General features: G+C 43.4%; 2 protein-coding genes across 30 annotated transcripts in view; both read right to left on the reverse strand.

Annotated features, from left to right (window-relative positions):
• Window positions 1-14,081, reverse strand: part of LOC115184399 (neuronal acetylcholine receptor subunit alpha-9-I) — a 17,017-nt gene extending 2,936 nt beyond the window's left edge. Inside the window, exons 1-6 of the mRNA XM_029745359.1 lie at window positions 13,970-14,081; window positions 9,571-9,625; window positions 7,669-7,814; window positions 6,005-6,159; window positions 4,316-4,496; window positions 2,538-2,754 (exon numbers count right to left, since the gene is read on the reverse strand). Coding sequence (XP_029601219.1) covers window positions 2,538-2,754; window positions 4,316-4,496; window positions 6,005-6,159; window positions 7,669-7,814; window positions 9,571-9,616 — 745 coding nt within the window. The 5' untranslated portion in view covers window positions 9,617-9,625; window positions 13,970-14,081. The remainder of the gene's footprint in view (window positions 1-2,537; window positions 2,755-4,315; window positions 4,497-6,004; window positions 6,160-7,668; window positions 7,815-9,570; window positions 9,626-13,969) is intronic.
• Window positions 14,082-24,699: 10,618 nt separating this feature from the next.
• The window catches only part of LOC115184397 (rho-related GTP-binding protein RhoH), a 28,879-nt gene continuing 25,652 nt past the window's right edge, over window positions 24,700-27,926 (reverse strand). For 7 of the 29 annotated variants that reach the window (XR_003874338.1, XR_003874341.1, XR_003874342.1 and 4 more), the window contains 2 exons: window positions 25,372-26,471; window positions 24,700-25,311 (listed from right to left, as the gene is read on the reverse strand). Coding sequence is in view for 7 of the 29 variants with exons in the window: in XM_029745351.1 (XP_029601211.1) it covers window positions 27,469-27,741 (273 nt within the window). In the remaining 22 variants the exon portion in view is untranslated. Of the gene's footprint in view, window positions 27,742-27,926 lie in introns of those variants that run through there. The other 22 variants (XM_029745346.1, XM_029745349.1, XR_003874343.1 and 19 more) reach the window with 21 other exon arrangements.

Below are 27,926 nucleotides of genomic sequence, written 5' to 3' on the forward strand. Positions count from 1 at the left end.
CCACAACCCCAGCCGGAGCTAGAACAATACAAACAACAGTCGCCACATACTCTACCATAGAGATGGATAGAGGGGTCTAATCGCCCCAAAGCCTGCTTTAGCACCATGAACGTACCATAGAGATGGATAGAGGGGTCTAATCGCCCCAAAGCCTGCTTTAACACCATGAATGTACCATAGAGATGGATAGAGGGGTCTAATCGCCCCAAAACCTGCTTTAGCACCATGAACGTACCATAGAGATGGATAGAGGGGTCTAATCGCCCCAAAGCCTGCTTTAGCACCATGAACGTACAATAGAGATGGATAGAGGGATCTGCTTGCCCCAAAGCCTGCTTTAGCACCATGAACGTACCATAGAGATGGATAGAGGGGTCTAATCGCCCCAAAGCCTGCTTTAGCACCATGAACGTACCATAGAGATGGATAGAGGGGTCTAATCGCCCCAAAGCCTGCTTTAGCACCATGAACGTACCATAGAGGTGGATAGAGGGGTCTAATCGCCCCAAAGCCTGCTTTAACACCATGAATGTACCATAGAGATGGATAGAGGGGTCTAATCGCCCCAAAACCTGCTTTAGCACCATGAACGTACCATAGAGATGGATAGAGGGGTCTAATCGCCCCAAAGCCTGCTTTAGCACCATGAACGTACCATTGAGATGGATAGAGGGGTCTAATCAACCCAAAGCCTGCTTTAGCACCATGAACGTACCATAGAGGTGGATAGAGGGGTCTAATCGCCCCAAAGCCTGCTTTAGCAAAGCCTGCTTTTGCACCATGAATGTACCATAGAGATGGATAGAGGGATCTACTCACTCCAAAGCCTGCTTTTGCACCATGAATGTACCATAGAGATGGATAGAGGGATCTACTTGCCCCAAAGCCTGCTTTAGCACCATATTATAGTAGTCAAGCAATTGGCCAATGATCAGAGCACTGTCTTCTTCAAATGGAGTGTAGATTTAGTAGTATGGCTTTTAATGTATATCTCGCCATCTAGTGGCCACAGTAAGTGAATGCTACTGCTACTAATACTATTACTACCACCAATACATACCAAAACAACTACTACTACCAATACCAATACAACTACTAACACTACTAAAACTACTACTAATACCAATACCAACTACTAATACTATTACTACCACCAATACATACCAAAACAACTACTACTACCAATACCAATACAGCTACTAACACTACTAATAATACTACTACTAATACCAATACAACTACTACTAATACTACTACTAATACCAATACAACTACTACTACTAATACCAAAACAATGACCAGTACCAATACCAATACAACTACTAATACAACTACTACTACTAATACCAATACAAATATTACTACTAATACTACTACTACTACTACTAATACCAATACAACTACTAATGCCAATACAACTACTAATACTAATACTACTACTACTACTACTACCAATACTAATACCAATACAACTACTACTACCAATACCAATACAAGTATTACTACTAATACTAGTACTACTACTAATACCAATACAACTACAACTAATAATACTACTACTAATGCCAATACAACTACTAATACTAATACTACCAATACTACTACGAATACCACTACTAATACCAATACAACAACAATAGTAACAATAATAATAACAATGACAATAACAATAATAATGATAATAACAATAATAACAACAATAAAAATTATAATAATAATAATAATAATAAACAATAATAACAATAGCAACAACAATAATAATAATAATAATAATAACAACAACACAATGACAATAATAATAATAACAACAACAACAACAACAATAGTAACAATAATAATAACAATGATGATAATAATAATGATAATTATAACAATAACAATAACAATGATGATAATAATAATAATAACAATGATAATAATAACAATAATAACAACAACAACAATAATAACAACAACAATAATAATAACAATAATAATAACAATGATGATAATAACAATAATAATAACAATAGCAACAATAATAATAATAATAATAATAACAACAAGAATAACCATAATAATAATAATAATGATGATAATGATGATAATGATGATAATGATGCTAGTGATAACAGTACCTAGGAAGGAGATGAGGAAGCAGGGTACCTAGGAAGGAGATGAGGAAGCAGGGTACCTAGGAAGGAGATGAGGAAGCAGGGTACCTAGGAAGGAGATGAGGAAGCAGGGTACCTAGGAAGGAGATGAGGAAGCAGGGTACCTAGGAAGGAGATGAGGAAGCAGGGTACCTAGGAAGGAGATGAGGAAGCAGGGTACCTAGGAAGGAGATGAGGAAGCAGGGTACCTAGGAAGGAGATGAGGAAGCAGGGTACCTAGGAAGGAGATGAGGAAGCAGGGTACCTAGGAAGGAGATGAGGAAGCAGGGTACCTAGGAAGGAGATGAGGAAGCAGGGTACCTAGGAAGGAGATGAGGAAGCAGGGTACCTAGGAAGGAGATGAGGAAGCAGGGTACCTAGGAAGGAGATGAGGAAGCAGGGTACCTAGGAAGGAGATGAGGAAGCAGGGCAGCAGCAGGTTGAAGATGTAGAAGAGCGAGCGCCTCTTCAGGTGGAGGGTGTAGGTGATGTCAGGATAGGGGTCTGAGCAGCAGCCGTACATGATGACGTTACGGACCGCAGGCATCCCGTGACACTCCCACTCCACATTCTCCACGAAGTCTGACAGGTCCCCGCTGTCCATCCCCATGGCGATGTCCACCTGGGGACACAGTATACACACTGTTCATCCCCGTGGAGACACAGTATACACACTGTCCATCCCCATGGAGACACAGTATACACACTGTCCATCCCCATGGCGATGTCCACCTGGAGACACAGTATACACACTGTTCATCCCCATGGCGATGTCCACCTGGAGACACAGTATACACACTGTTCATCCCCATGGCGATGTCCACCTGGAGACACAGTATACACACTGTCCATCCCCGTGGAGACACAGTATACACACTGTCCATCCCCATGGAGACACAGTATACACACTGTCCATCCCCATGGCGACGTCCACACACACACAGTATACACACTGTTCATCCTCATGGCGATGTCCACCTGGAGACACAGTATACACACTGTCCATCCCCATGGCGACGTCCACACACACACAGTATACACACTGTTCATCCCCATGGCGATGTCCACCTGGAGACACAGTATACACACTGTTCATCCCCATGGCGATGTCCACCTGGAGACACAGTATACACACTGTCCATCCCCGTGGAGACACAGTATACACACTGTCCATCCCCGTGGAGACACAGTATACACACTGTCCATCCCCATGGCGACGTCCACACACACACAGTATACATATAAAGTGGTGATGCTAACTGACCTAAAACAGGGAATTGTTACAAGGATTAAATGACAGGAATTGTGAAAAACTGTGTTTAAATGTATTTGGCTGAGGTGTATGTAAACTTCAGACTTCAACTGTACACATATATATATATATATATATATATATATATATATTTAAAGTGTGTATTATACCATACATGTATACCTATATATTTATAGTGTGTATATGCATATGTAAATTCCTCTTTATGTGTATGTATACTGTGTGTGTGTGTGTGTATATATACTGTGTGTGTGTGTGTATGTATACTGTGTGTGTGTGTGTGTATATATACTGTGTGTGTGTGTGTGTGTGTGTGTATATATATATATATACTGTGTGTGTGTGTGTGTGTGTGTGTGTGTGTGTGTGTGTGTGTGTGTGTGTGTGTGTGTGTGTGTGTCTGTGTGTGTGTATATATACTGTGTGTGTGTGTGTGTGTGTGTGTGTGTGTCTGTGTGTGTGTGTATATATACTGTGTGTGTGTGTGTGTGTGTGTGTGTGTGTGTGTGTGTGTGTGTGTGTGTGTGTGTGTATATATACTGTGTGTGTGTGTATATATACTGTGTGTGTGTGTGTGTGTGTGTGTGTATGTGTTTACTGTGTGTTTACTGTGTGTGTGTTTACTGTGTGTGTGTGTGTGTGTGTGTGTGTGTGTGTGTGTGTGTGTGTGTGTGTGTGTGTGTGTGTATATATACTGTGTGTGTGTGTGTGTGTGTGTGTGTGTGTGTGTGTGTGTGTGTGTGTGTGTGTGTGTGTGTGTCTGTGTGTGTGTGTGTATATATACTGTGTGTGTATATATACTGTGTGTGTGTGTGTGTGTGTGTGTGTGTGTGTGTGTGTGTGTGTGTGTGTGTGTGTGTGTGTGTGTGTGTGTGTGTGTGTGTGTGTGTGTGTGTGTGTGTGTGTGTACCTGGTTGCCGTTATATGTCCAGGAACCAAAAGTGAGGTTACACCACTGCCAGTCGAAGGGGAAGTAGGAGACGTCCACGACGCAGGAGCTCTTGGTGATGGCGGGCATATCCCAGGTTATCTCCCCGTTATAACGCAGCACCACGTTGGTCTCTGCTGGACCAGACGCTTCCTCATCAGCCCTACACACAGAGACACACAGAGACACAGAGACACACAGACACACAGACACACACAGAGACACACAGAGACACACAGAGACACACAGACACACACAAACACACAGAGACACACAGACACACACAGACACAGAGACACAGAGACACACAGAGACACAGAGACACAGAGACACAGAGACACACAGAGACACACAGAGACACACAGAGACACAGACACAGAGACACACAGACACACAGAGAAACACAGAGAAACACAGAGACAGAGACACACAGAGACAGAGACACACAGAGACAGAGACACACAGAGACACACAGAGAAACACAGACACACACAGAGAAACACAGACACCCACAGAGAAACACAGAGACAGAGACACACAGAGACAGAGACACACAGAGACAGAGACACACAGAGACACACAGAGACAGAGACACACAGAGACAGAGACACACAAAGACACACAGAGACAAAGACACAGTATAAATATACACACACAGAGAGAGAAACAGAGAGGTATATAGAGAGGTACATAGAGACACATAGAGGTATATAGAGACACAGAGAGAATGAGAGACAGAGACAGAGAGAATGAGAGAGACAGAGAGAGATCCAGACTGACGTGTTATAAAGCACTATGTCAGGTCTCCACAGAGAGAGAGAGAGATCCAGACTGACTAGTTATGAAGCACTATGTCAGGTCTCCACACAGAGAGAGAGAGATCCAGACTGACATGTTATAAAGCACTATGTCAGGTCTCCACAGAGAGAGACAGAGAGAGATACAGACTGACTTGTTATAAAGCACTATGTATGGTCTCCACACAGAGAGAGGAGAGATCCAGACTGACTTGTTATAAAGCACTATGTCAGGTCTCCACACAGAGAGAGAGAGATCCAGACTGACTTGTTATAAAGCACTATGTCATGTCTCCACACAGAGAGAGATCCAGACTGACTTGTTATAAAGCACTATGTCAGGTCTCCACACAGAGAGAGAGAGATCCAGACTGGCTTGTTATAAAGCACTATGGCAGGTCTCCACACAGAGAGAGAGATCCAGACTGACGTGTTATAAAGCACTATGTCAGGTCTCCACAGAAAGAGACAGAGAGAGATCCAGACTGACTTGTTATAAAGCACTATGTCAGGTCTCCACACAGAGAGAGGAGAGATCCAGACTGACTTGTTATAAAGCACTATGTCAGGTATCCACACAGAGAGAGAGAGATCCAGACTGACTTGTTATAAAGCACTATGTCATGTCTCCACACAGAGAGAGATCCAGACTGACTTGTTATAAAGCACTATGGCAGGTCTCCACACAGAGAGAGAGATCCAGACTGACTTGTTATAAAGCACTATGTCAGGTCTCCACACAGAGAGAGGAGAGATCCAGACTGACTTGTTATAAAGCACTATGTCATGTCTCCACACAGAGAGAGATCCAGACTGACTTGTTATAAAGCACTATGTCATGTCTCCAGACAGAGAGAGAGAGATCCAGACTGACTTGTTATAAAGCACTATGTCAGGTCTCCAGACCAGGTTACTGGGGATGCGGATAACCTCCAGACCGTCGTACTCCTCTTTGTCCCACTTCAGGTACGCATCAAACCACGTCTGACGGATCCACAGGTAGGTAGTCAGCACCTGGTTCCTCTCGTCCTGCACACACGCACGCACACACACACACACACACACACACGCACGCACACACACACATGCACACGCGCACATGCACACGCGCACATACACACACATACACACACACATACACACACACACACACACACACACACACACACACACACACACGCGTACAAAAGATAAGGACAGATGAAACTTGACCTCCTGGTTATATAACTAACAGTTTTATCTCTACATTACAATCCACTGCTGCCACCTGCTGCCCTCTAGAGACATTACAATCCACTGCTGCCACCTGCTGCCCTCTAGAGACATTACAATCCACTGCTGCCACCTGCTGCCCTCTAGAGACATTACAATCCACTGCTGCCACCTGCTGCCCTCTAGAGACATTACAATCCACTGCTGCCACCTGCTGCCCTCTAGAGACATTACAATCCACTGCTGCGACCTGCTGCCCTCTAGAGACATTACAATCCACTGCTGCCACCTGCTGCCCTCTAGAGACATTACAATCCACTGCTGCCACCTGCTGCCCTCTAGAGACATTACAATCCACTGCTGCCACCTGCTGCCCTCTAGAGACATTACAATCCACTGCTGCGACCTGCTGCCCTCTAGAGACATTACAATCCACTGCTGCCACCTGCTGCCCTCTAGAGACATTACAATCCACTGCTGCCACCTGCTGCCCTCTAGAGACATTACAATCCACTGCTGCCACCTGCTGCCCTCTAGAGACATTACAATCCACTGCTGCCACCTGCTTCCCTCTAGAGACATTACAATCCACTGCTGCCACCTGCTGCCCTCTAGAGACATTACAATCCACTGCTGCCACCTGCTGCCCTCTAGAGACATTACAGATACACTGCACATATTACATTAAAAACACAGATGGAGGGCCCTGCAGTACAGCGGGAACAGGGATGGAGGGCCCTGCAGTACAGCGGGAACAGGGTTGGAGAGTCCTGCAGTACAGCGGGAACAGGGTTGGAGGGCCCTGCAGTACAGCGGGAACAGGGTTGGAGAGCCCTGCAGTACAGCGGGAACAGGGTTGGAGGGCCCTGCAGTACAGCGGGAACAGGGTTGTGGAGTCCTGCAGTACAGCGGGAACAGGGTTGGAGGGCCCTGCAGTACAGCGGGAACAGGGTTGGAGGGCCCTGCAGTACAGCGGGAACAGGGTTGGAGGGCCCTGCCGTACAGCGGGAACAGGGTTGGAGGGCCCTGCCGTACAGCGGGAACAGGGTTGGAGGGCCCTGCCGTACAGCGGGAACAGGGTTGGAGGGCCCTGCCGTACAGCGGGAACAGGGTTGGAGGGCCCTGCAGTACAGCGGGAACAGGGTTGGAGGGCCCTGCCGTACAGCGGGAACAGAGTGATGACAGACTGGGTGATGGTCTAGTCTAGTGAGCCCTCACCATATCTTTGATCTGAGACAGACTGGGTGATGGTCTAGTCTAGTGAGCCCTCACCATATCTCTGATCTGAGACAGACTGGGTGATGGTCTAGTCTAGTGAGTCCTCACCATATCTTTGATCTGAGACAAGGTGATCTGCAGCGTGACGTTCAGGGTCTTGTCTGTGTCCTCCACTGGTCTCAGAGCACTGGAGTAATTCTCCATCAGGTCGTTAAGCAGCTTCTGGGCATAACGACCCTGGGCACTGGTACACACTGGAGGGATGGGGGTGAGGGGGAGGGGAGGGGGGGGAGATGGTGGAGGGGGGAGGGGGGGGAGAGGGAGGGGAGAGGGGAGGGGGGAGAGGGGAGAGGGGTTAGAGGGATGGGATGGGGAGAGGGAGGGGGAGACAGGGAGGGGATGGGGGGATGGGGGGAGGGAGGGGAGAAGGGGGGAGAGGAGAGAATGAATTATCTATAATACTAATTAACACCATGATAGAGGTTCTCTCACCATTTATAATACTAATTAACACCATGATAGAGTTTCTCTCACCATCTATAATACTAATTAACACCATGATAGAGGTTCTCTCACCATTTATCTATAATACTAATTAACACCATGATAGAGGTTCTCTCACCATTTATAATACTAATTAACACCATGATAGAGGTTCTCTCACCATTTATAATACTAATTAACACCATGATAGAGGTTCTCTCACCATTTATAATACTAATTAACACCATGATAGAGGTTCTCTCACCATTTATCTATAATACTAATTAACAACATGATAGAGGTTCTCTCACCATTTATATTACTAATTAACAACATGATAGAGGTTCTCTCACCATTTATCTATAATACTAATTAACAACATGATAGAGGTTCTCTCACCATCTATAATACTAATTAACACCATGATAGAGGTTCTCTCACCATTTATCTATAATACTAATTAACACCATGATAGAGGTTCTCTCACCATTTATAATACTAATTAACAACATGATAGAGGTTCTCTCACCATTTATCTATAATACTAATTAACAACATGATAGAGGTTCTCTCACCATTTATAATACTAATTAACAACATGATAGAGGTTCTCTCACCATTTATCTATAATACTAATTAACACCATGATAGAGGTTCTCTCACCATTTATAATACTAATTAACACCATGATAGAGGTTCTCTCACCATTTATCTATAATACTAATTAACACCATGATAGAGGTTCTCTCACCATTTATAATACTAATTAACAACATGATAGAGGTTCTCTCACCATTTATCTATAATACTAATTAACAACATGATAGAGGTTCTCTCACCATTTATAATACTAATTAACAACATGATAGAGGTTCTCTCACCATTTATCTATAATACTAATTAACACCATGATAGAGGTTCTCTCACCATTTATAATACTAATTAACACCATGATAGAGGTTCTCTCACCATTTATAATACTAATTAACAACATGATAGAGATTCTCTCACCATTTATCTATAATACTAATTAACAACATGATAGAGGTTCTCTCACCATTTATAATACTAATTAACAACATGATAGAGGTTCTCTCACCATTTATAATACTAATTAACAACATGATAGAGGTTCTCTCACCATTTATAATACTAATTAACACCATGATAGAGGTTCTCTCACCATTTATAATACTAATTAACAACATGATAGAGGTTCTCTCACCATTTATCTATAATACTAATTAACAACATGATAGAGGTTCTCTCACCATTTATAATACTAATTAACAACATGATAGAGGTTCTCTCACCATTTATAATATTAATTAACAACATGATATAGGTTCTCTCACCATCTATAATACTAATTAACAACATGATAGAGGTTCTCTCACCATTTATAATACTAATTAACAACATGATAGAGGTTCTCTCACCATTTATCTATAATACTAATTAACACCATGATAGAGGTTCTCTCACCATCTATAATACTAATTAACAACATGATAGAGGTTTTCTCACCATTTATCCAGCAGCTGATCCACAGCAGTAGAACCACAGTCTTCATGTTGCCCTGCTGCCTCCAACCAACGGATTAATTATTAAACTCGTTAAATAACAGAGACAGCCTAGCTACAATCCTCTTCTGCGGAGTCCCATTGTGATCCACAGCCCAGCTACAGAACACTCTAGACAGAACACTCTAGACAGAACACTCTAGACAGAACACTCTAGATAGAACACTCTGGACAGAACACTCTGGACAGAACACTCTGGACAGAACACTCTAGACAGAACACTCTAGATAGAACACTCTGGACAGAACACTCTAGACAGAACACTCTAGACAGAACACTCTAGATAGAACACTCTGGACAGAACACTCTAGACAGAACACTCTAGACAGAACACTCTAGACAGAACACTCTAGACAGAAAGATTCTAGATAGAACACTAGAACGTAGACATTGTGTTCTAGAGTCTTGATGTTCCGCTGGTCGTTATTTTTGTGTTCCGTTGTGTCACTGTCCCCCGTGTGAGCTCTGGAACAGGAACTAGGATATCTCTCTCATACACACACACACACACACACACACACACACACACACACACACACACACACACACACACACACACACACACACACACACACACACACACACGAGCTGGGGAGATCAGGTAGCACAAGAACACAGGGTGAAACCAAATACATGAACATCTATCTGCCCATACACACCCCAAGAAACACACACACACACACACCCCAAGACACACACACACTCTGCCTTACTGTGTTACACACACACACACCCTGAGACACACACACACCCTGAGACAGATGTCAATCAGGCAGAGAACAACCCTTAGATCGCACAGGACAACACGGGTGTCAAAGACCACTACATCCAGAGTGCATTTGGAAAGTATTTAGACTCCGGACGGAAGCCACTCCTCTGTAAAAAGGCATGACAGCCCTCTTGGAGTTTGCCAAAAGGCACCTAAAGGACTCTCAAGCCTATGAGAAACAAAATTCTCTGGTCTGATGAAACTAAGATTAAACTCCTTGGCCTGAATGTCAAGCATCACGTCTGGAGGAAACCTGGCACCATCCCTACGGTGAAGCATGGTGGTGGCAGCGTCGTGCTGTGGGGATGTTTTTCAGCGGCGGAGACTGGGAGACTAGTCAGGATCGAGGGAAAGATGAACGGAGCAAAGTACAGAGAGATCCTTGATGAAAACCTGCTCCAGAGCGCTCAGGACCTCAGACTGGGGCAAAGGTTCACCTTCCAACAGGACAACAACCCTAAGCACACAGCCAAGACAACGCAGGAGGGACTTCGGGACAAATCTCTGAATGTCCTTAAGTGGCCCAGCCAGAGCCCGGACTTGAATCCGATCTAACATCTCTGGAGATACCTGAAAATAGCTGTGCAGCGACGCTCCCAATCCAACCTGACAGAGCTTGAGAGGATCTGCAGAGAAGAATGGGAGAAACTCCCCAAATACAGGTGTGCCAAGCTTGTAGCTTCATACCCAAGAAGACTCGAGGCTGTAATCACTGCCAATGGTGCTTCAACAAAGTACTGAGTTAAAGGGTCTGAATACTTATGGAAATGTGATATTAAATTGTTTTTTTTTCTGAATACTTACAATACTAGTTCAAAGTTTGGACACCGACTCATTCAAGGGTTTTTCTTTATTTTTTACTATTTTCTACATTGTAGAATAACAGTGAAGACATCAAAACTATGAAATAACACATATGGAATCATGTAGTAACCAAAAAAGTGTTAAAACAAATAAAAATATATTTGATATTTTAAGTTCTTCAAAGTAGCCACCCTTTGCTATGATGACAGCATTGCACACTCTTGGTAATCTCTCAACCAGCTTCACCTGGAATGCTTTTCCAACAGTCTTGAAGGGGTCCCCAGATGTGCTGAACACTTGTTGGCTGCTTTTCCTTCACTCTACGGTCCAACTCAAACCAAACCATCTCAATTGGGCTGAGGTCGGGTGATTGTGGAGGCCAGGTCATCTGATGCAGCACTCCATCGCTCTCCTTCTTGGTCAAATAGCCCTTACACAGCCTGGAGGTGTGTTGGGTCATTGTCCTGTTGGAAAACAAATGATAGTCCCATTAAGCGCAAACCAGATGGGATGGCGTATCGCTGCAGAATGCTGTGGTAGCCATGCTGGTTAAGTATGCCTTGAATTCTAAATAAATCACAGACAGTGTCACCAGCAAAGCACCATCACACCTCCTCCTCCATGCTTCAGGGTGGGAACCACATGTCAAATTTGGACTCATCAGACCAAAGAACAGATTTCCACCGGCCTAATGTCCTGCTGCAGAATGCTGTGGTAGCCATGAAGCACCCCCACACCATCACACCTCCTCCTCCATGCTTCATGGTGGGAACCACACATGTGGAGATCATCCGTTCACCTATTCTGCATATCACAGACACGGCGGTTGGAACCAAAAATCTCACATTTGGACTCATCAGACTAAAGGACTCATTTCCATACCGGTCTAATGTCCATTGCTCGTCTTTCTTGGCCCAAGCAAGTTATCGGTGTCCTTTAGTAGTGGTTTCTTTGCAGCAATTCAACCATGAAGGCCTGATTCACACAGTCTCCTCTGAACAGTTGATGTTGAGATGTGTCTGTTACTTGAACTCTGTGAAGCATTTATTTGGGCTGCGATTTCTGAGGCCGGTAACTCTAATGAACTTATCCTCTGCAGCAGAGGGAACTCTGGGTCTTCCTTTCCTGTGGCGGTCCTCATGAGAGCCAGTTTCATCATAGCGCTTGATGGTTTTTGCGACTGCACTTGAAGAAACTTTCAAAGTTCTTGACATTTTCCGGATTGACTGACCTTCATGTCTTAAAGTAATGATGGACTGTCGATTCTCTTTGCTTATTTGAGCTGTTCTTGACGTAATATGGACTTGGTATTTTACCAAATAGGGCTATCTTCTGTATACCACCCCTACCTTGTCACAAGACAACTGATTGGCTCAAACGCATTAAGAAGGAAAGAAATTCCACAAATTAACTTTTAACAAGGCACACCTGTTAATTGGATTGCATTCCACGTGACTACCTCATGAAGCTGGTTGAGAGAATGCCAAGAGTGTACAAAGCTGTCATCAAGGCAAAGGGGTGGCTACTATGAAATATCTCAAATATAAAAAATATATTTGGATTTGTTTAACAGTTTTTTGGTTACTACATGATTCCATATGTGTTATTTCATAGTTTTGTCATAATAAAGAAAAAACATAGTATGAGTAGGTGTGTCCAAACTTTAGACTGGTACTGTAGGTATATGATCCCACTGGTTACTGATCATGTGTTGTATTAACTGTGAGAGGGAGCATAATAATTAGCTTAGTCGTTTTTTACTGGACTGATGGTCTGCAGCTGATGGTCAGTCTGAGGGGAAGGAGGGAGCAGTGGAGAGGCTGCCTCACACCTGACTCACTGTCCCCCTCCCTCCCCTCACTCCCTCCCTCTCCTCTCCCTCCCTCCCTCCCTCTCTACCCTCCATCCGTCCCTCTCCCCCCCCTCTCTCTCCCCGCCCTCCCTCTCTCCCTCCCTCTCTCTCCCCTATCTCCCTCACACCTGACTCACTGTCCCTCTCCTCTCCTCCCTCTCTCCCTCTCCCCTCCCTCCCTCCCTCCCCTCCCTCCCTCTCTCTCTCTCTCCCCTCCCTCCCTCTCTCTCTCTCCCCTCCCTCCCCTCCCTCTCCCCCTCCCTCCCTCCCTCCCTCCCTCCCGTCTTCCAGCTGATGGTCAGTCTGAGGGGAAGGAGGGAGCAGTGGAGAGGCTGCCTCACACCTGACTCACTGTCCCCCTCCCTCCCCTCACTCCCTCCCTCTCCTCTCCCTCCCTCCCTCCCTCCCTCCCTCCCTCCCTCCCTCTCTCTCTACCCTCCATCCCTCCCTCTCCCCTCCCTCCCTCTCTCCCTCCCTCTCTCTCCCCTCCCTCCCTCACACCTGACTCACTGTCCCTCTCCCCTCCCTCTCTCTCCCCTATCTCCCTCACACCTGACTCACCGTCCCTCTCCCTCCCTCCTCCCTCCCTCCCTCCCTCCCTCTCCCCCCCCTCCCGCCCTCTCTCCGCTGAGAAAAGGGAGGACCCCGTCTTCCAGCTGATGGTGAAACTCAAGTATCACTGCATTCCTTCAGCCTCACGCACCAAATTCATGTCGTTACTTCAATGAACAGAGAAAGTGAAATATTCATCGATATTAAAAAAAAAGACAAGACCGTTAATAATAACAACGCAACCTTATCGGAAACCCTTTACTAAACTCAACGGTGCTGGTTGTAGCGGAGTAGGGAGAAACGCGCATTTTATGGCTTATATAAAAGTGTCGAAAGTGTTGAATAACAACTCAAACATGAACTTACTCCTAAAAACAGCAGCTCTCTTTGCTGTGTTCGCTGATTCGCTCTCTAGTTATGGTTTTTACAGCTGGAGGAAACTGTGCAGACGCGGTGGATCTGAGCTCTCTGATTGGCCAGGTGTAGACCTGTAGGTGCATTTGATTTGCTCTCTGGGCCATGCCGGGTTGGCGGAGTTCTAGCTTCTGGCAGATGAAATGGTTCAACATGGGAACACTTCGCCTTCTCGGCACTGGGGCTGCTGAATCAACTGCACCTATATAATACTATATATAATACTGTACAATATATAATACTGTACAATATATAATACTGTATGTAAGGAATATAATATACAATACTGTTGGTAAGGTATATATAATACTATATAATACTGTACAATATATAATACTGTACAATATGTAATACTGTATGTAAGGAATATAATATACAATACTGTTGGTAAGGTATATATAATACTATATAATATATAATACTGTACAATATATAATACTGTATGTAAGGAATATAGTATAGAATACTGTTGGTAAGGTATATATAATACTATATAATATATGATACTGTACAATATATAATACTGTTGGTAAGGTATATATAATACTATATAATATATAATACTGTGTAATATATAATACTGTATGTAAGGAATATAGTATAGAATACTGTTGGTAAGGTACAAAATACTATATAATACTGTTGGTAAGGTCTACATAATACTATATAATACTGTGTAATATATAATACTGTTGGTAAGGAATATAATATAGAATACTATTGGTAGGGAACAAAATACTATATAATACTGTTGGTAAGGTAAATATAATACTATATAATATATAATACTGTGTAATATATAATACTGTTGGTAAGGTATACATAATACTATATAATATATAATACTGTGTAATATATAATACTGTTGGTAAGGTTTATAATACTATATAATATATAATACTGTGTAATATATAATACTGTTGGTAAGGTTTATAATACCATATAATACTGTTGGTAAGGCTTATAATACTATATAATACTGTTGGTAAGGTATATATAATACTATATAATATATAATACTGTTGGTAAGGAATATAATATAGAATACTATTGGTAGGGAACAAAATACTATATAATACTGTTGGTAAGGTAAATATAATACTATATAATATATAATACTGTGTAATATATAATACTGTTGGTAAGGTATACATAATACTATATAATATATAATACTGTGTAATATATAATACTGTTGGTAAGGTTTATAATACTATATAATATATAATACTGTGTAATATATAATACTGTTGGTAAGGTATATATAATACTATATAATACTGTTGGTAAGGTATATATAATACTATATAATACTTTTGGTAAGGTATATAATCAGTGTTGTAAAGTACTTAAGTAAAAAATACTTTAAAGTACTACTTAAGTAGTTTTTGGGTGTATCTGCACATTACTTAACTAATCACTTTTACTTCACCACATTCCTAAAGAAAATATTGTACTTATTACTCCATAAATGTTCCCTGACAACCAAAGGTACTGGTTATATTTTGAATGTTTAGCAGGACAGGAAAATGGTCTAATTCACACACTTATCAAGAGAACATCCCTACTGCCTCTGATCTGGAGGACTCACTAAACAGAGAACATCCCTGGTCATCCCTACTGCCTCTGATCTGGAGGACTCACTAAACAGAGAACATCCCTGGTCCTCCCCTCCTCTGATCTGGAGGACACACTAAACAGAGAACATCCCTGGTCCTCCCCTCCTCTGATCTGGAGGACTCACTAAACAGAGAACATCCCTGGTCATCCCTACTGCCTCTGATCTGGAGGACTCACTAAACAGAGAACATCCCTGGTCATCCCTACTGCCTCTGATCTGGAGGACTCACTAAACAGAGAACATCCCTGGTCCTCCCTACTGCCTCTGATCTGGAGGACTCACTAAACAGAGAACATCCCTGGTCATCCCTACTGCCTCTGATCTGGAGGACTCACTAAACAGAGAACATCCCTGGTCATCCCTACTGCCTCTGATCTGGAGGACTCACTAAACAGAGAACATCCCTGGTCATCCCTACTGCCTCTGATCTGACTCACTAAACAGAGAACATCCCTGGTCCTCCCTACTGCCTCTGATCTGGAGGACTCACTAAACAGAGAACATCCCTGGTCATCCCTACTGCCTCTGATCTGGAGGACTCACTAAACAGAGAACATCCCTGGTCATCCCTACTGCCTCTGATCTGGAGGACTCACTAAACAGAGAACATCCCTGGTCATCCCTACTGCCTCTGAGCTGGAGGACTCACTAAACAGAGAACGTCCCTGGTCATCCCTACTGCCTCTGATCTGGAGGACTCACTAAACAGAGAACATCCCTGGTCGTCCCTACTGCCTCTGATCTGGAGGACTCACTAAACAGAGAACATCCCTGGTCGTCCCTACTGCCTCTGATCTGGAGGACTCACTAAACAGAGAACATCCCTGGTCATCCCTACTGCCTCTGATCTGGAGGACTCACTAAACAGAGAACATCCCTGGTCATCCCTACTGCCTCTGAGCTGGAGGACTCACTAAACAGAGAACATCCCTGGTCATCCCTACTGCCTCTGATCTGGAGGACTCACTAAACAGAGAACATCCCTGGTCGTCCCTACTGCCTCTGATCTGGAGGACTCACTAAACAGAGAACATCCCTGGTCATCCCTACTGCCTCTGATCTGGAGGACTCACTAAACAGAGAACATCCCTGGTCATCCCTACTGCCTCTGATCTGGAGGACTCACTAAACAGAGAACATCCCTGGTCATCCCTACTGCCTCTGAGCTGGAGGACTCACTAAACAGAGAACATCCCTGGTCATCCCTACTGCCTCTGATCTGGAGGACTCACTAAACAGAGAACATCCCTGGTCGTCCCTACTGCCTCTGATCTGGAGGACTCACTAAACAGAGAACATCCCTGGTCATCCCTACTGCCTCTGATCTGGAGGACTCACTAAACAGAGAACATCCCTGGTCATCCCTACTGCCTCTGATCTGGAGGACTCACTAAACAGAGAACATCCCTGGTCATCCCTACTGCCTCTGATCTGACTCACTAAACAGAGAACATCCCTGGTCCTCCCTACTGCCTCTGATCTGGAGGACTCACTAAACAGAGAACATCCCTGGTCGTCCCTACTGCCTCTGATCTGGAGGACTCACTAAACAGAGAACATCCCTGGTCATCCCTACTGCCTCTGATCTGGAGGACTCACTAAACTCAAATGCTTTCCTTTGTAAATAATTTCTGAGTGTTGGAGTGTGCCCCTGGCTATCCGTAAATTTAAAAAACAAGAAAGATTGTGCCATCTGGTTTGCTTCATATAAGGAATTTGAAATTATTCATACTTTTACTTTTACTACTTAAATATATTTTAGCAATTCCTGCCACCTCCTGACCAGTAAAGGGGTTATTTGTTATTGTAGTTTGGTCAGGGCGTGGCAGGGAGGTGTTTGTTTTATGTGTTTCGGGGTTTTTTGGTTTATGTTCTATGTTAGTATATTTCTATGTTTGTTCTAGTGTGTCAATTTCTATGTTTAATTTTCTTGGGTTGACCTTCAATTGGAGGCAGCTGTTCCTCGTTGCCTCTAATTGAAGGTCTTATTTAGTAGGGGGGTGTTTTTCCCATGGGTTTTGTGGGTAGTTGTCTCCGTGTATTGTCAGTGAACCTTACAGGACTGTTTTTTCGTCGTTTGTTTAGTATAAGTGTTTTTTGTTTTTTTTAATAATAGAAGATGAGCATACATTCACCCGCTGCGTTTTGGTCCACTCACTACGACGATTGTGACAATTCCCTTTACTTTTGGTACTTCAGTATATTTAAAACCAAACACTTGTAACGCCCTGGCCATAGAGAGGGTTTGTTTTTGTTATCTATTTTGGTTAGGCCAAGGTGTTACATGGGTGGGCGTTCTATGTTGGTTTGTTTCTTTGGTTGGCCGTGTGTGGCTCCCAATCAGGAACAGCTGTAGTTCGTTGTTGCTGATTGGGAGTCATACATAGGCAGCCTGTTTTTCCTTTGGGGTTTGTGGGGGAGTGTTTTCTGTTTAGAGTTTTTCCTGACAGGACTGTTTTGCTGTCGTCTTTGGTTTATTTTTGTAAAGTGTTCTCTTTTTCTATTAAATTTCTAAGATGAACACACATCCTCCGCTGCACCTTGGTCTCATTACGACGACAGCCGTTACAGAATCACTCACCAAAAAACGGACCAAGCAGCGGAAGAAGGAGAAGCACCAGGAGAGGAGCTATCGGGAGTCGTGGACATGGGAGGAATTACTGGACGGTAAAGGACCATGGGCTCAAGCTGGGGATTATCGCCGCCCGCAGTGGGAGATCGAGGCGGCGATAGCTGAGAGGCGCTGGTATGAGGCAAGGGAGCGCAACAGGCACAAGAGGCAGCCCCCCAAATTGTTTTGGGGGGGCACACGGGGAGTGTGGCGGAGTCAGGTTGGAGACCTGAGACAACTCCCCGTGCTTGCAGGAGGCAGCGCAGTACTGGTCAGGCACCGTGTTATGCGGTAAAGCGCACGGTGTCCCCAGTACGCTGGCAGGGCTCAGTTCGGCCTATGCCTGCGCTCCGCCCGTGCCGGGCAAAAGTGGGCATTCAGCCTGGAGTATGGGTGGCAAGCCTACGCACCAGAACTCCAGTGCTACCCCACAGCCCGGTTTATCCTGTGCCTCCTCCTCGGACCAGGCCTCCAGGGGGTCTCTCCAGCCTGGTTTATCCTGTGCCAGAGCCGCCAGAGCCGCCCGCCAGTCCGGAGCCGCCAGGGTCGCCCGCCAGTCCTCCGGCGCAGCTAGGGGCGCCACCTAAGTGGGCTAAGCCAAGGGTGGAGCGGGGTCCACGTCCCGCACCAGAGCCGCCGCCGTAGGAGGGCCCACCCGGACCCTCCCCTTCAGAGTCAGGTTTTGCGGCCGGAGTCCGCACCTTTGGGGGGGGGTACTGTAACGCCCTGGCCATAGAGAGGGTTTTTTTGTTATCTATTTTGGTTAGGCCACCTTGGTCTCATTACGACGACAGCCGTTACAATACTTTTAAACTTTAACTCAAGTAGTATTTTACCGGGTGACTTTTACTGGAGTCATTTTCTATTAAAGTATCTTTACTTTTACTAATTTTAGTACTTTTTCCACCCCTGTATATAATGCTAAATAAATACTATATAATACTGTTAAGCTAAATAATATTGTATAATATATGTCACTAACCACTATGTAGACAGGACCTGCCATAGTACAAACTGCTGTGAGAGGCTTCAGTGTGTCACTGAGTGTCACGATTCCTACCGACGGTGGCGCCCCCTCCTGCTCGGGTGGCGCTCGGCGGTCGTCGTCACCGGCCTATTAGCTGCCACCGATTCCCTTTTTGTTTTTTCCTTTTTTTATGTTTTCTCACCTGCCCTGAGTTAGTCATTAGGAGGGCTATTTAGTTCAGCTGGCCCGCTCCCTATTGTGCGGGATTGTCCTTCTGTGTGTCGACTGCGTTTTGTTCGACTGTATTTTCCCTGTTGTTGGGAGCCCTTTAATTTTGTACGTTGTGGTTTGATTAAAATCACCACACAGTGTTCGCTGCTTCCTGCGCTTCTTTCCGCCACACCACAGACAAGCCGTTACACTGAGTTAAGGTATATAATACTATAGGTATATAATACTATATGTATATAATACTATATGTATATAATACTATAGGTATATAATACTATAGGTATATAATACTATAGGTATACAGTACTGTAGTTAAGGTATATAATACTATATGTATATAATACTATAGGTATATAATACTATAGGTATATAATACTATATGTATATAATACTATATGTATATAATACTATATGTATATAATACTATAGGTATATAATACTATAGGTATATAATACTATATGTATATAATACTATAGGTATATAATACTATATGTATATAATACTATAGGTATATAATACTATAGGTATATAATACTATAGGTATATAATACTATAGGTGTATAATACTATAGGTATATAATACTATAGGTATATAATACTATAGGTATATAATACTATATGTATATAATACTATATGTATATAATACTATAGGTATATAATACTATAGGTATATAATACTATATGTATATAATACTATAGGTATATAATACTATATGTATATAATACTATATGTATATAATACTATATGTGTATAATACTATATGTATAATACTATATGTATAATACTATATGTATATAATACTATATGTATATAATACTATAGGTATATAATACTATAGGTATATAATACTATAGGTATATAATACTATATGTATATAATACTATAGGTATATAATACTATAGGTATATAATACTATAGGTGTATAATACTATAGGTATATAATACTAAATGTACATAATACTATAGGTATATAATACTATATGTATATAATACTATAGGTATATAATACTATATGTATATAATACTATAGGTATATAATACTATATGTATATAATACTATAGGTATATAATACTATATGTATATAATAGGTATATAATACTATAGGTATATAATACTATATGTATATAATACTATAGGTATATAATACTATAGGTATATAATACTATATGTATATAATACTATAGGTATATAATACTATATGTATATAATACTATATGTAACTAACCACTATGTAGACAGGAACTGCCATAGTACATTCTGCTGTGAGAGGCTTCAGTGTGTCACTGAGTTAAGGTATTTAATACTATAGGTATATAATGCTATATGTATATAAAACTATATGTGTATAATACTATATGTAACTAACCACTATGTAGACAGGAACTGCCAGAGTACAAACTGCTGTGAGAGGCTTCAGTGTGTCACTGGGTTTCTGTGGTGAAGAGATGATAAAGCAGGTGCTTCCTGCTGCTGGGGGAGGTGGAGGGGGGTGAGGAGAGGAGAGGAGAGGAGAGAGGGAGGGGAGAGGAGAGGGGGGTAGAGGGGAGGGGGGAGAGGGAGGGGGGGAGGGAGGGGGGAGGAGAGGAGAGGAGAGGAGAGGGGGGAGAGGGGAGGGGGGTGAGGAGAGGAGAGGAGAGGAGAGGGGGGTAGAGGGGAGGGGGGGAGAGGGAGGGGGGAGAGGGAGGGGGGGAGGAGAGGAGAGGGGGGAGAGGGGAGGGGGGTGAGGAGAGGAGAGGAGAAGGAGGGGGGAGAGGAGAGGAGAGGGAGGGGGAGAGGAGAGGGGGGAGAGGAGAGGGGAGAGGGAGGGGAGAGGAGAGGGGGGTGAGGGAGGAAAGAGAGAGAGACAGACAGGGGGAGAGAAAGGGGGGTGAGGAGAGGAGAGAGGAGAGGGGGGAGGGGTAGAGGTGAGGGAGGGGAGAGGGGGAGGAGGGGGAGAGGAGAGAGAGAGAGGGAGGGAGGAGGAGAGGGTGAGAGAGAGGGGGAGGATGAGAGAGAGAGAGGGAGAGAGAGAGAGAGGGAGACAGGGGGAGAGACAGACAGGGGGAGAGAGAGGGGGAGAGAGACAGACAGGGGGAGAGAGAGAGAGAGAGAGAGAGAGAGAGAGCGAGAGAGAGAGCGAGAGAGAGAGAGAGAGAGAGAGAGAGAGAGAGACAGGGGGAGAGAGAGACAGGGGGAGAGAGAGGGGGAGAGAGACAGACAGACAGGGGGAGATGGTTTCATGTGACGGGGTTGTAGGAGAGAAGCATTCGAAAGCGTAGCTCCGTAGATATCAGAGCGCTGTGACCACACAGAGCAACAGCTTTTCACGACTCCTAAAACAGAATTAAACAGTCTGAGTTTTGTAGTTTGAAGCCACGTTAAAATATTGTTCCAGAGGTAGAGAGGCTGAGGGACTGGTTTCCCGTATTACAGACTATATAGTAGTAGTAGTATAATATTTGTGTTCCAGAGGTAGAGAGGCTGAGGGACTGGTTTCCCGTATTACAGACTATATAGTAGTAGTATAATATTGGTGTTCCAGAGGTAGAGAGGCTGAGGGACTGGTTTCCCGTATTACAGACTATATAGTAGTAGTAGTATAATATTGGTGTTCCAGAGGTAGAGAGGCTGAGGGACTGGTTATTATTGCACATTAAACCTGGTCTAGTCCGGGAATAAAGTAATATTTACATTGTTCTTTAGTTTGTATGTAACAAACACTCTCTTACTCTTATCCAGAGTGATTTACAGTCAGTGTATTGATCTAACATATCAGTCAGGGTATTGATCGACAGGTACCTGTTACATAATAACATATCAGTCAGTCAGGGTATTGATCGACAGGTACCTGTTACATAATAACATATCAGTCAGTCAGGGTATTGATCGACAGGTACCTGTTACATAATAACATATCAGTCAGGGTATTGATCGACAGGTACCTGTTACATAATAACATATCAGTCAGGGTATTGATCGACAGGTACCTGTTACATAATAACATATCAGTCAGTCAGGGTATTGATCGACAGGTACCTGTTACATAATAACATATCAGTCAGGGTATTGATCGACAGGTACCTGTTACATAATAACATATCAGTCAGGGTATTGATCGACAGGTACCTGTTACATAATAACATATCAGTCAGGGTATTGATCGACATGTACCTGTTACATAATAACATATCAGTCAGTCTCCATTCAGAAAGCTTTTAAGTCCTGGATCAGGCTGCATCTGTGTCTGGGAAACCAGCCCTAACTGTTGTAACTGACTACTAACTAAAAACCACTGTCAGGGTTACAGAGCTCCAGATACTGTTACTGACTGTCAGGGTTAATGTTACAGAGCTCTAGAGACTGTTACTGTCAGGGTTAATGTTACAGAGCTCTAGAGACTGTTACTGTCAGGGTTAATGTTACAGAGCTCTAGAGACTGTTACTGACTGTCAGGGTTAATGTTACAGAGCTCTAGAGACTGTTACTGTCAGGGTTAATGTTACAGAGCTCCAGAGACTGTTACTGTCTGTCAGGGTTAATGTTACAGAGCTCTAGAGACTGTTACTGTCAGGGTTAATGTTACAGAGCTCTAGAGACTGTTACTGTCAGGGTTAATGTTACAGAGCTCTAGAGACTGTTACTGTCAGGGTTAATGTTACAGAGCTCTAGAGACTGTTACTGTCAGGGTTAATGTTACAGAGCTCTAGAGACTGTTACTGTCAGGGTTAATGTTACAGAGCTCTAGAGACTGTTACTGTCAGGGTTAATGTTACAGAGCTCCAGAGACTGTTACTGTCAGGGTTAATGTTACAGAGCTCCAGAGACTGTTACTGTCAGGGTTAATGTTACAGAGCTCTAGAGACTGTTACTGTCAGGGTTAATGTTACAGAGCTCTAGAGATTGTTACTGTCAGGGTTAATGTTACAGAGCTCCAGAGACTGTTACTGACTGTCAGGGTTAATGTTACAGAGCTCTAGAGACTGTTACTGTCAGGGTTAATGTTACAGAGCTCTAGAGACTGTTACTGTCAGGGTTAATGTTACAGAGCTCTAGAGACTGTTACTGTCAGGGTTAATGTTACAGAGCTCTAGAGACTGTTACTGTCAGGGTTAATGTTACAGAGCTCTAGAGACTGTTACTGTCAGGGTTAATGTTACAGAGCTCTAGAGACTGTTACTGTCAGGGTTAATGTTACAGAGCTCCAGAGACTGTTACTGTCAGGGTTAATGTTACAGAGCTCTAGAGACTGTTACTGTCAGGGTTAATGTTACAGAGCTCCAGAGACGGTTACTGTCAGGGTTAATGTTACAGAGCTCTAGAGACTGTTACTGTCAGGGTTAATGTTACAGAGCTCTAGAGACTGTTACTGACTGTCAGGGTTAATGTTACAGAGCTCTAGAGACTGTTACTGACTCTCAGGGTTAATGTTACAGAGCTCTAGAGACTGTTACTGTCAGGGTTAATGTTACAGAGCTCTAGAGACTGTTACTGTCAGGGTTAATGTTACAGAGCTCCAGAGACTGTTACTGACTGTCAGGGTTAATGTTACAGAGCTCTAGAGACTGTTACTGTCAGGGTTAATGTTACAGAGCTCTAGAGACTGTTACTGACTGTCAGGGTTAATGCTACAGAGCTCTAGAGACTGTTACTGTCAGGGTTAATGTTACAGAGCTCTAGAGACTGTTACTGTCTGTCAGGGTTAATGTTACAGAGCTCTAGAGACTGTTACTGTCAGGGTTAATGTTACAGAGCTCTAGAGACTGTTACTGACTGTCAGGGTTAATGTTACAGAGCTCTAGAGACTGTTACTGTCAGGGTTAATGTTACAGAGCTCTAGAGACTGTTAGTGACTGTCAGGGTTAATGTTACAGAGCTCTAGAGACTGTTACTGACTGTCAGGGTTAATGTTACAGAGCTCCAGAGACTGTTACTGTCAGGGTTAATGTTACAGAGCTCTAGAGACTGTTACTGACTGTCAGGGTTAATGTTACAGAGCTCTAGAGACTGTTACTAACTGCCAACTAAAGCTGCTGCGGTTTATATCCATGATCTCAACCTTCACCTCACCACAACACAACACTGTCATCATCCCTCATCCTGTGTGTGTGTGTGTGTGTGTGTGTGTGTGTGTGTGTGTGTGTGTGTGTGTGAGAGAGAGATATTCATGTGTCAGTACTAACCAGAACTTTTTAAAACACATCGTTTTCCTACTCCTAGTTATTACGGCATAACAAAGATATTTTTTAAATATTCTGATTTCTAAGTAGAATTGACTGGTGGAAGGTCATTCGTTTATTTATGAATTATGTTACAGGCACAAATCACAAGCTGGAATACCTTTACAAAAGGATAACTTTTAACATCTATAGACGGAGAACGGAAATAGACGTTGTCGACTTGTGTTGTTTTCTTCAATTTTAAACTGAAATAAAACAACAACAACAAAAATTACTTGTCAAGGATATAAATTAAAAAAGTTTACAACGTCTTCCTGGAAGCGGACAATTTTACCATCCCATCTAAAATACCTGATCGTCTGTTACCATCCCATCTAAATACCTGATCGTCTCTGTTACCATCCCATCTAAATACCTGATCGTCTCTGTTACCATCCCATCTAAAATACCTGATCGTCTGTTACCATCCCATCTAAATACCTGATCGTCTCTGTTACCATCTAAATACCTGATCGTCTCTGTTACCATCCCATCTAAATACCTGATCGTCTCTGTTACCATCCCATCTAAATACCTGATCGTCTCTGTTACCATCCCATCTAAATACCTGATCGTCTGTTACCATCCCATCTAAATACCTGATCGTCTCTGTTACCATCCCATCTAAATACCTGATCGTCTCTGTTACCATCCCATCTAAATACCTGATCGTCTGTTACCATCCCATCTAAAATACCTGATCGTCTCTGTTACCATCTAAATACCTGATCGTCTCTGTTACCATCTAAATACCTGATCGTCTCTGTTACCATCCCATCTAAATACCTGATCGTCTCTGTTACCATCCCATCTAAATACCTGATCGTCTCTGTTACCATCCCATCTAAATACCTGATCGTCTCTGTTACCATCCCATCTAAATACCTGATCGTCTCTGTTTACCGTCCCATCTAAATACCTGATCGTCTCTGTTTACCGTCCCATCTAAAATACCTGATCGTCTGTTACCATCCCATCTAAATACCTGATCGTCTCTGTTACCATCCCATCTAAATACCTGATCGTCTCTGTTACCATCCCATCTAAATACCTGATCGTCTGTTACCATCCCATCTAAATACCTGATCGTCTGTTACCATCCCATCTAAATACCTGATCGTCTGTTACCATCCCATCTAAATACCTGATCGTCTCTGTTACCATCCCATCTAAATACCTGATCGTCTGTTACCATCCCATCTAAATACCTGATCGTCTGTTACCATCCCATCTAAATACCTGATCGTCTCTGTTACCATCCCATCTAAATACCTGATCGTCTCTGTTACCATCCCATCTAAATACCTGATCGTCTGTTACCATCCCATCTAAATACCTGATCGTCTGTTACCATCCCATCTAAATACCTGATCGTCTCTGTTACCGTCCCATCTAAATACCTGATCGTCTGTTACCGTCCCATCTAAATACCTGATCGTCTCTGTTACCATCCCATCTAAATACCTGATCGTCTCTGTTACCATCCCATCTAAATACCTGATCGTCTGTTACCATCCCATCTAAAATACCTGATCGTCTGTTACCATCCCATCTAAATACCTGATCGTCTCTGTTACCATCCCATCTAAATACCTGATCGTCTCTGTTTACCATCCCATCTAAATACCTGATCGTCTCTGTTACCATCCCATCTAAATACCTGATCGTCTCTGTTACCATCCCATCTAAATACCTGATCGTCTCTGTTACCATCCCATCTAAATACCTGATCGTCTCTGTTACCATCCCATCTAAATACCTGATCGTCTCTGTTACCATCCCATCTAAATACCTGATCGTCTCTGTTACCATCCCATCTAAATACCTGATCGTCTCTGTTACCGTCCCATCTAAATACCTGATCGTCTCTGTTACCGTCCCATCTAAAATACCTGATCGTCTCTGGTGATGTTATTGACTGAAATCTCTAGAAACCCTCCTCTAAATCTATCGAATAACAGACATCAAAACAAGTGACAAAATATAGAAGAAGAAAGAAAAACCAGTTTGAGAGTTCGGGATTTTCAAACTCACACAGACCGTCTGTGCTTCCATGGCCTGTATTCATAAAGCATCTCAGAATAGGAGTTCAGATCGATATAATCTGATTCACGATGACCTAGAAATTATGACCTAGAAATTATGACCTAGAGAAATTATGACCTAGAAATTATGACCTAGAAAGTGAAACTGACTCTAGATCAGAGTCCGAGACGATTTGTGAACACAGGCCCAGGTAGTTAAAAAAACGATTTCCCATTTTGGCGGGGTTGAGGGGGCCCCCCCCTTACGGAGGGTCGTATACAGATCCGCGTGTCCAGTCATCAAAAGGTTAGAGGTCAAAATGACACATTGGGAGGCTTACTGTCTTACGGCACAACAAAAGCTTCCGTACACAGGAAGGAGTACACAGGAGTTGTATCAAAACACACACACCAAAACACACACACACCAAAACACACACACACAAAACGGTTTAAAAGTTAGGGGCTTTTAGACAGACTGTCTGTCTGTGTACTGTTGTTTGTTTAGACAGCTTGGTTTAAAAAAAAAAACAACAACAAAAAAAACAGTTAAACAAGAGTTCCCCCAAAAAACCACAGGTCCTGGGTCAGACAGAACTTTGAATAGTTCAAGTCAGATACAGTGATGTAGTCGAGTCACTAAGCCGCCAGTCCGGTCCCAAGTCCCTGGTGTTGAGTCCAAGTCTGAGTCGCCACTGGGCCCGAGTCCTGATCCTAGAGCAGTCGTTAGAGGCTTCGGGTATCCACCGATCACCAATCCCCAACCCTAGGAGGTCCCAAAGGTTTAGAGGTCAAAGGTCAAAACACCGTGCAGCTGTTGATATCAAACATCCGTGGACGCGTCCGTTTCCTGGCTTGGTTCACCGCCGTCCGCACCGCACACTCGAACACTTGCTGCACGCCGCGGTTGCTCAGCGACGAGCACTCCAGGTATCCCTTGGCCCGTACGTCCTGGGCTAGGCGTTTGCCCTCGGCGGCGGAGGAGCAGGAGGCGCGGTAAGGCCCGGTGTCACGCTGGTCCGTCTGAGTGGCCACCACCAGCACCGGGACACGAGGAAGATTCTCACGCACCTACAAATGACATTAAAAATGTTTTTAAAAACCATTTTGTTATTGTCAAATTGTTTTAAACATGTATTGGATACACAATATGAAGCCAGAGCACCTACAAATGACGTTAAAAATGTTTTAAAAAACCATTTTGTTATAGTCAAATAGTTTTAAACATGTATTGGATACATAATATGAAGCCAGAG

Source organism: Salmo trutta, unplaced genomic scaffold (genome assembly GCF_901001165.1).
Source record: "Salmo trutta unplaced genomic scaffold, fSalTru1.1, whole genome shotgun sequence".
NCBI lineage: Eukaryota > Metazoa > Chordata > Actinopteri > Salmoniformes > Salmonidae > Salmo > Salmo trutta.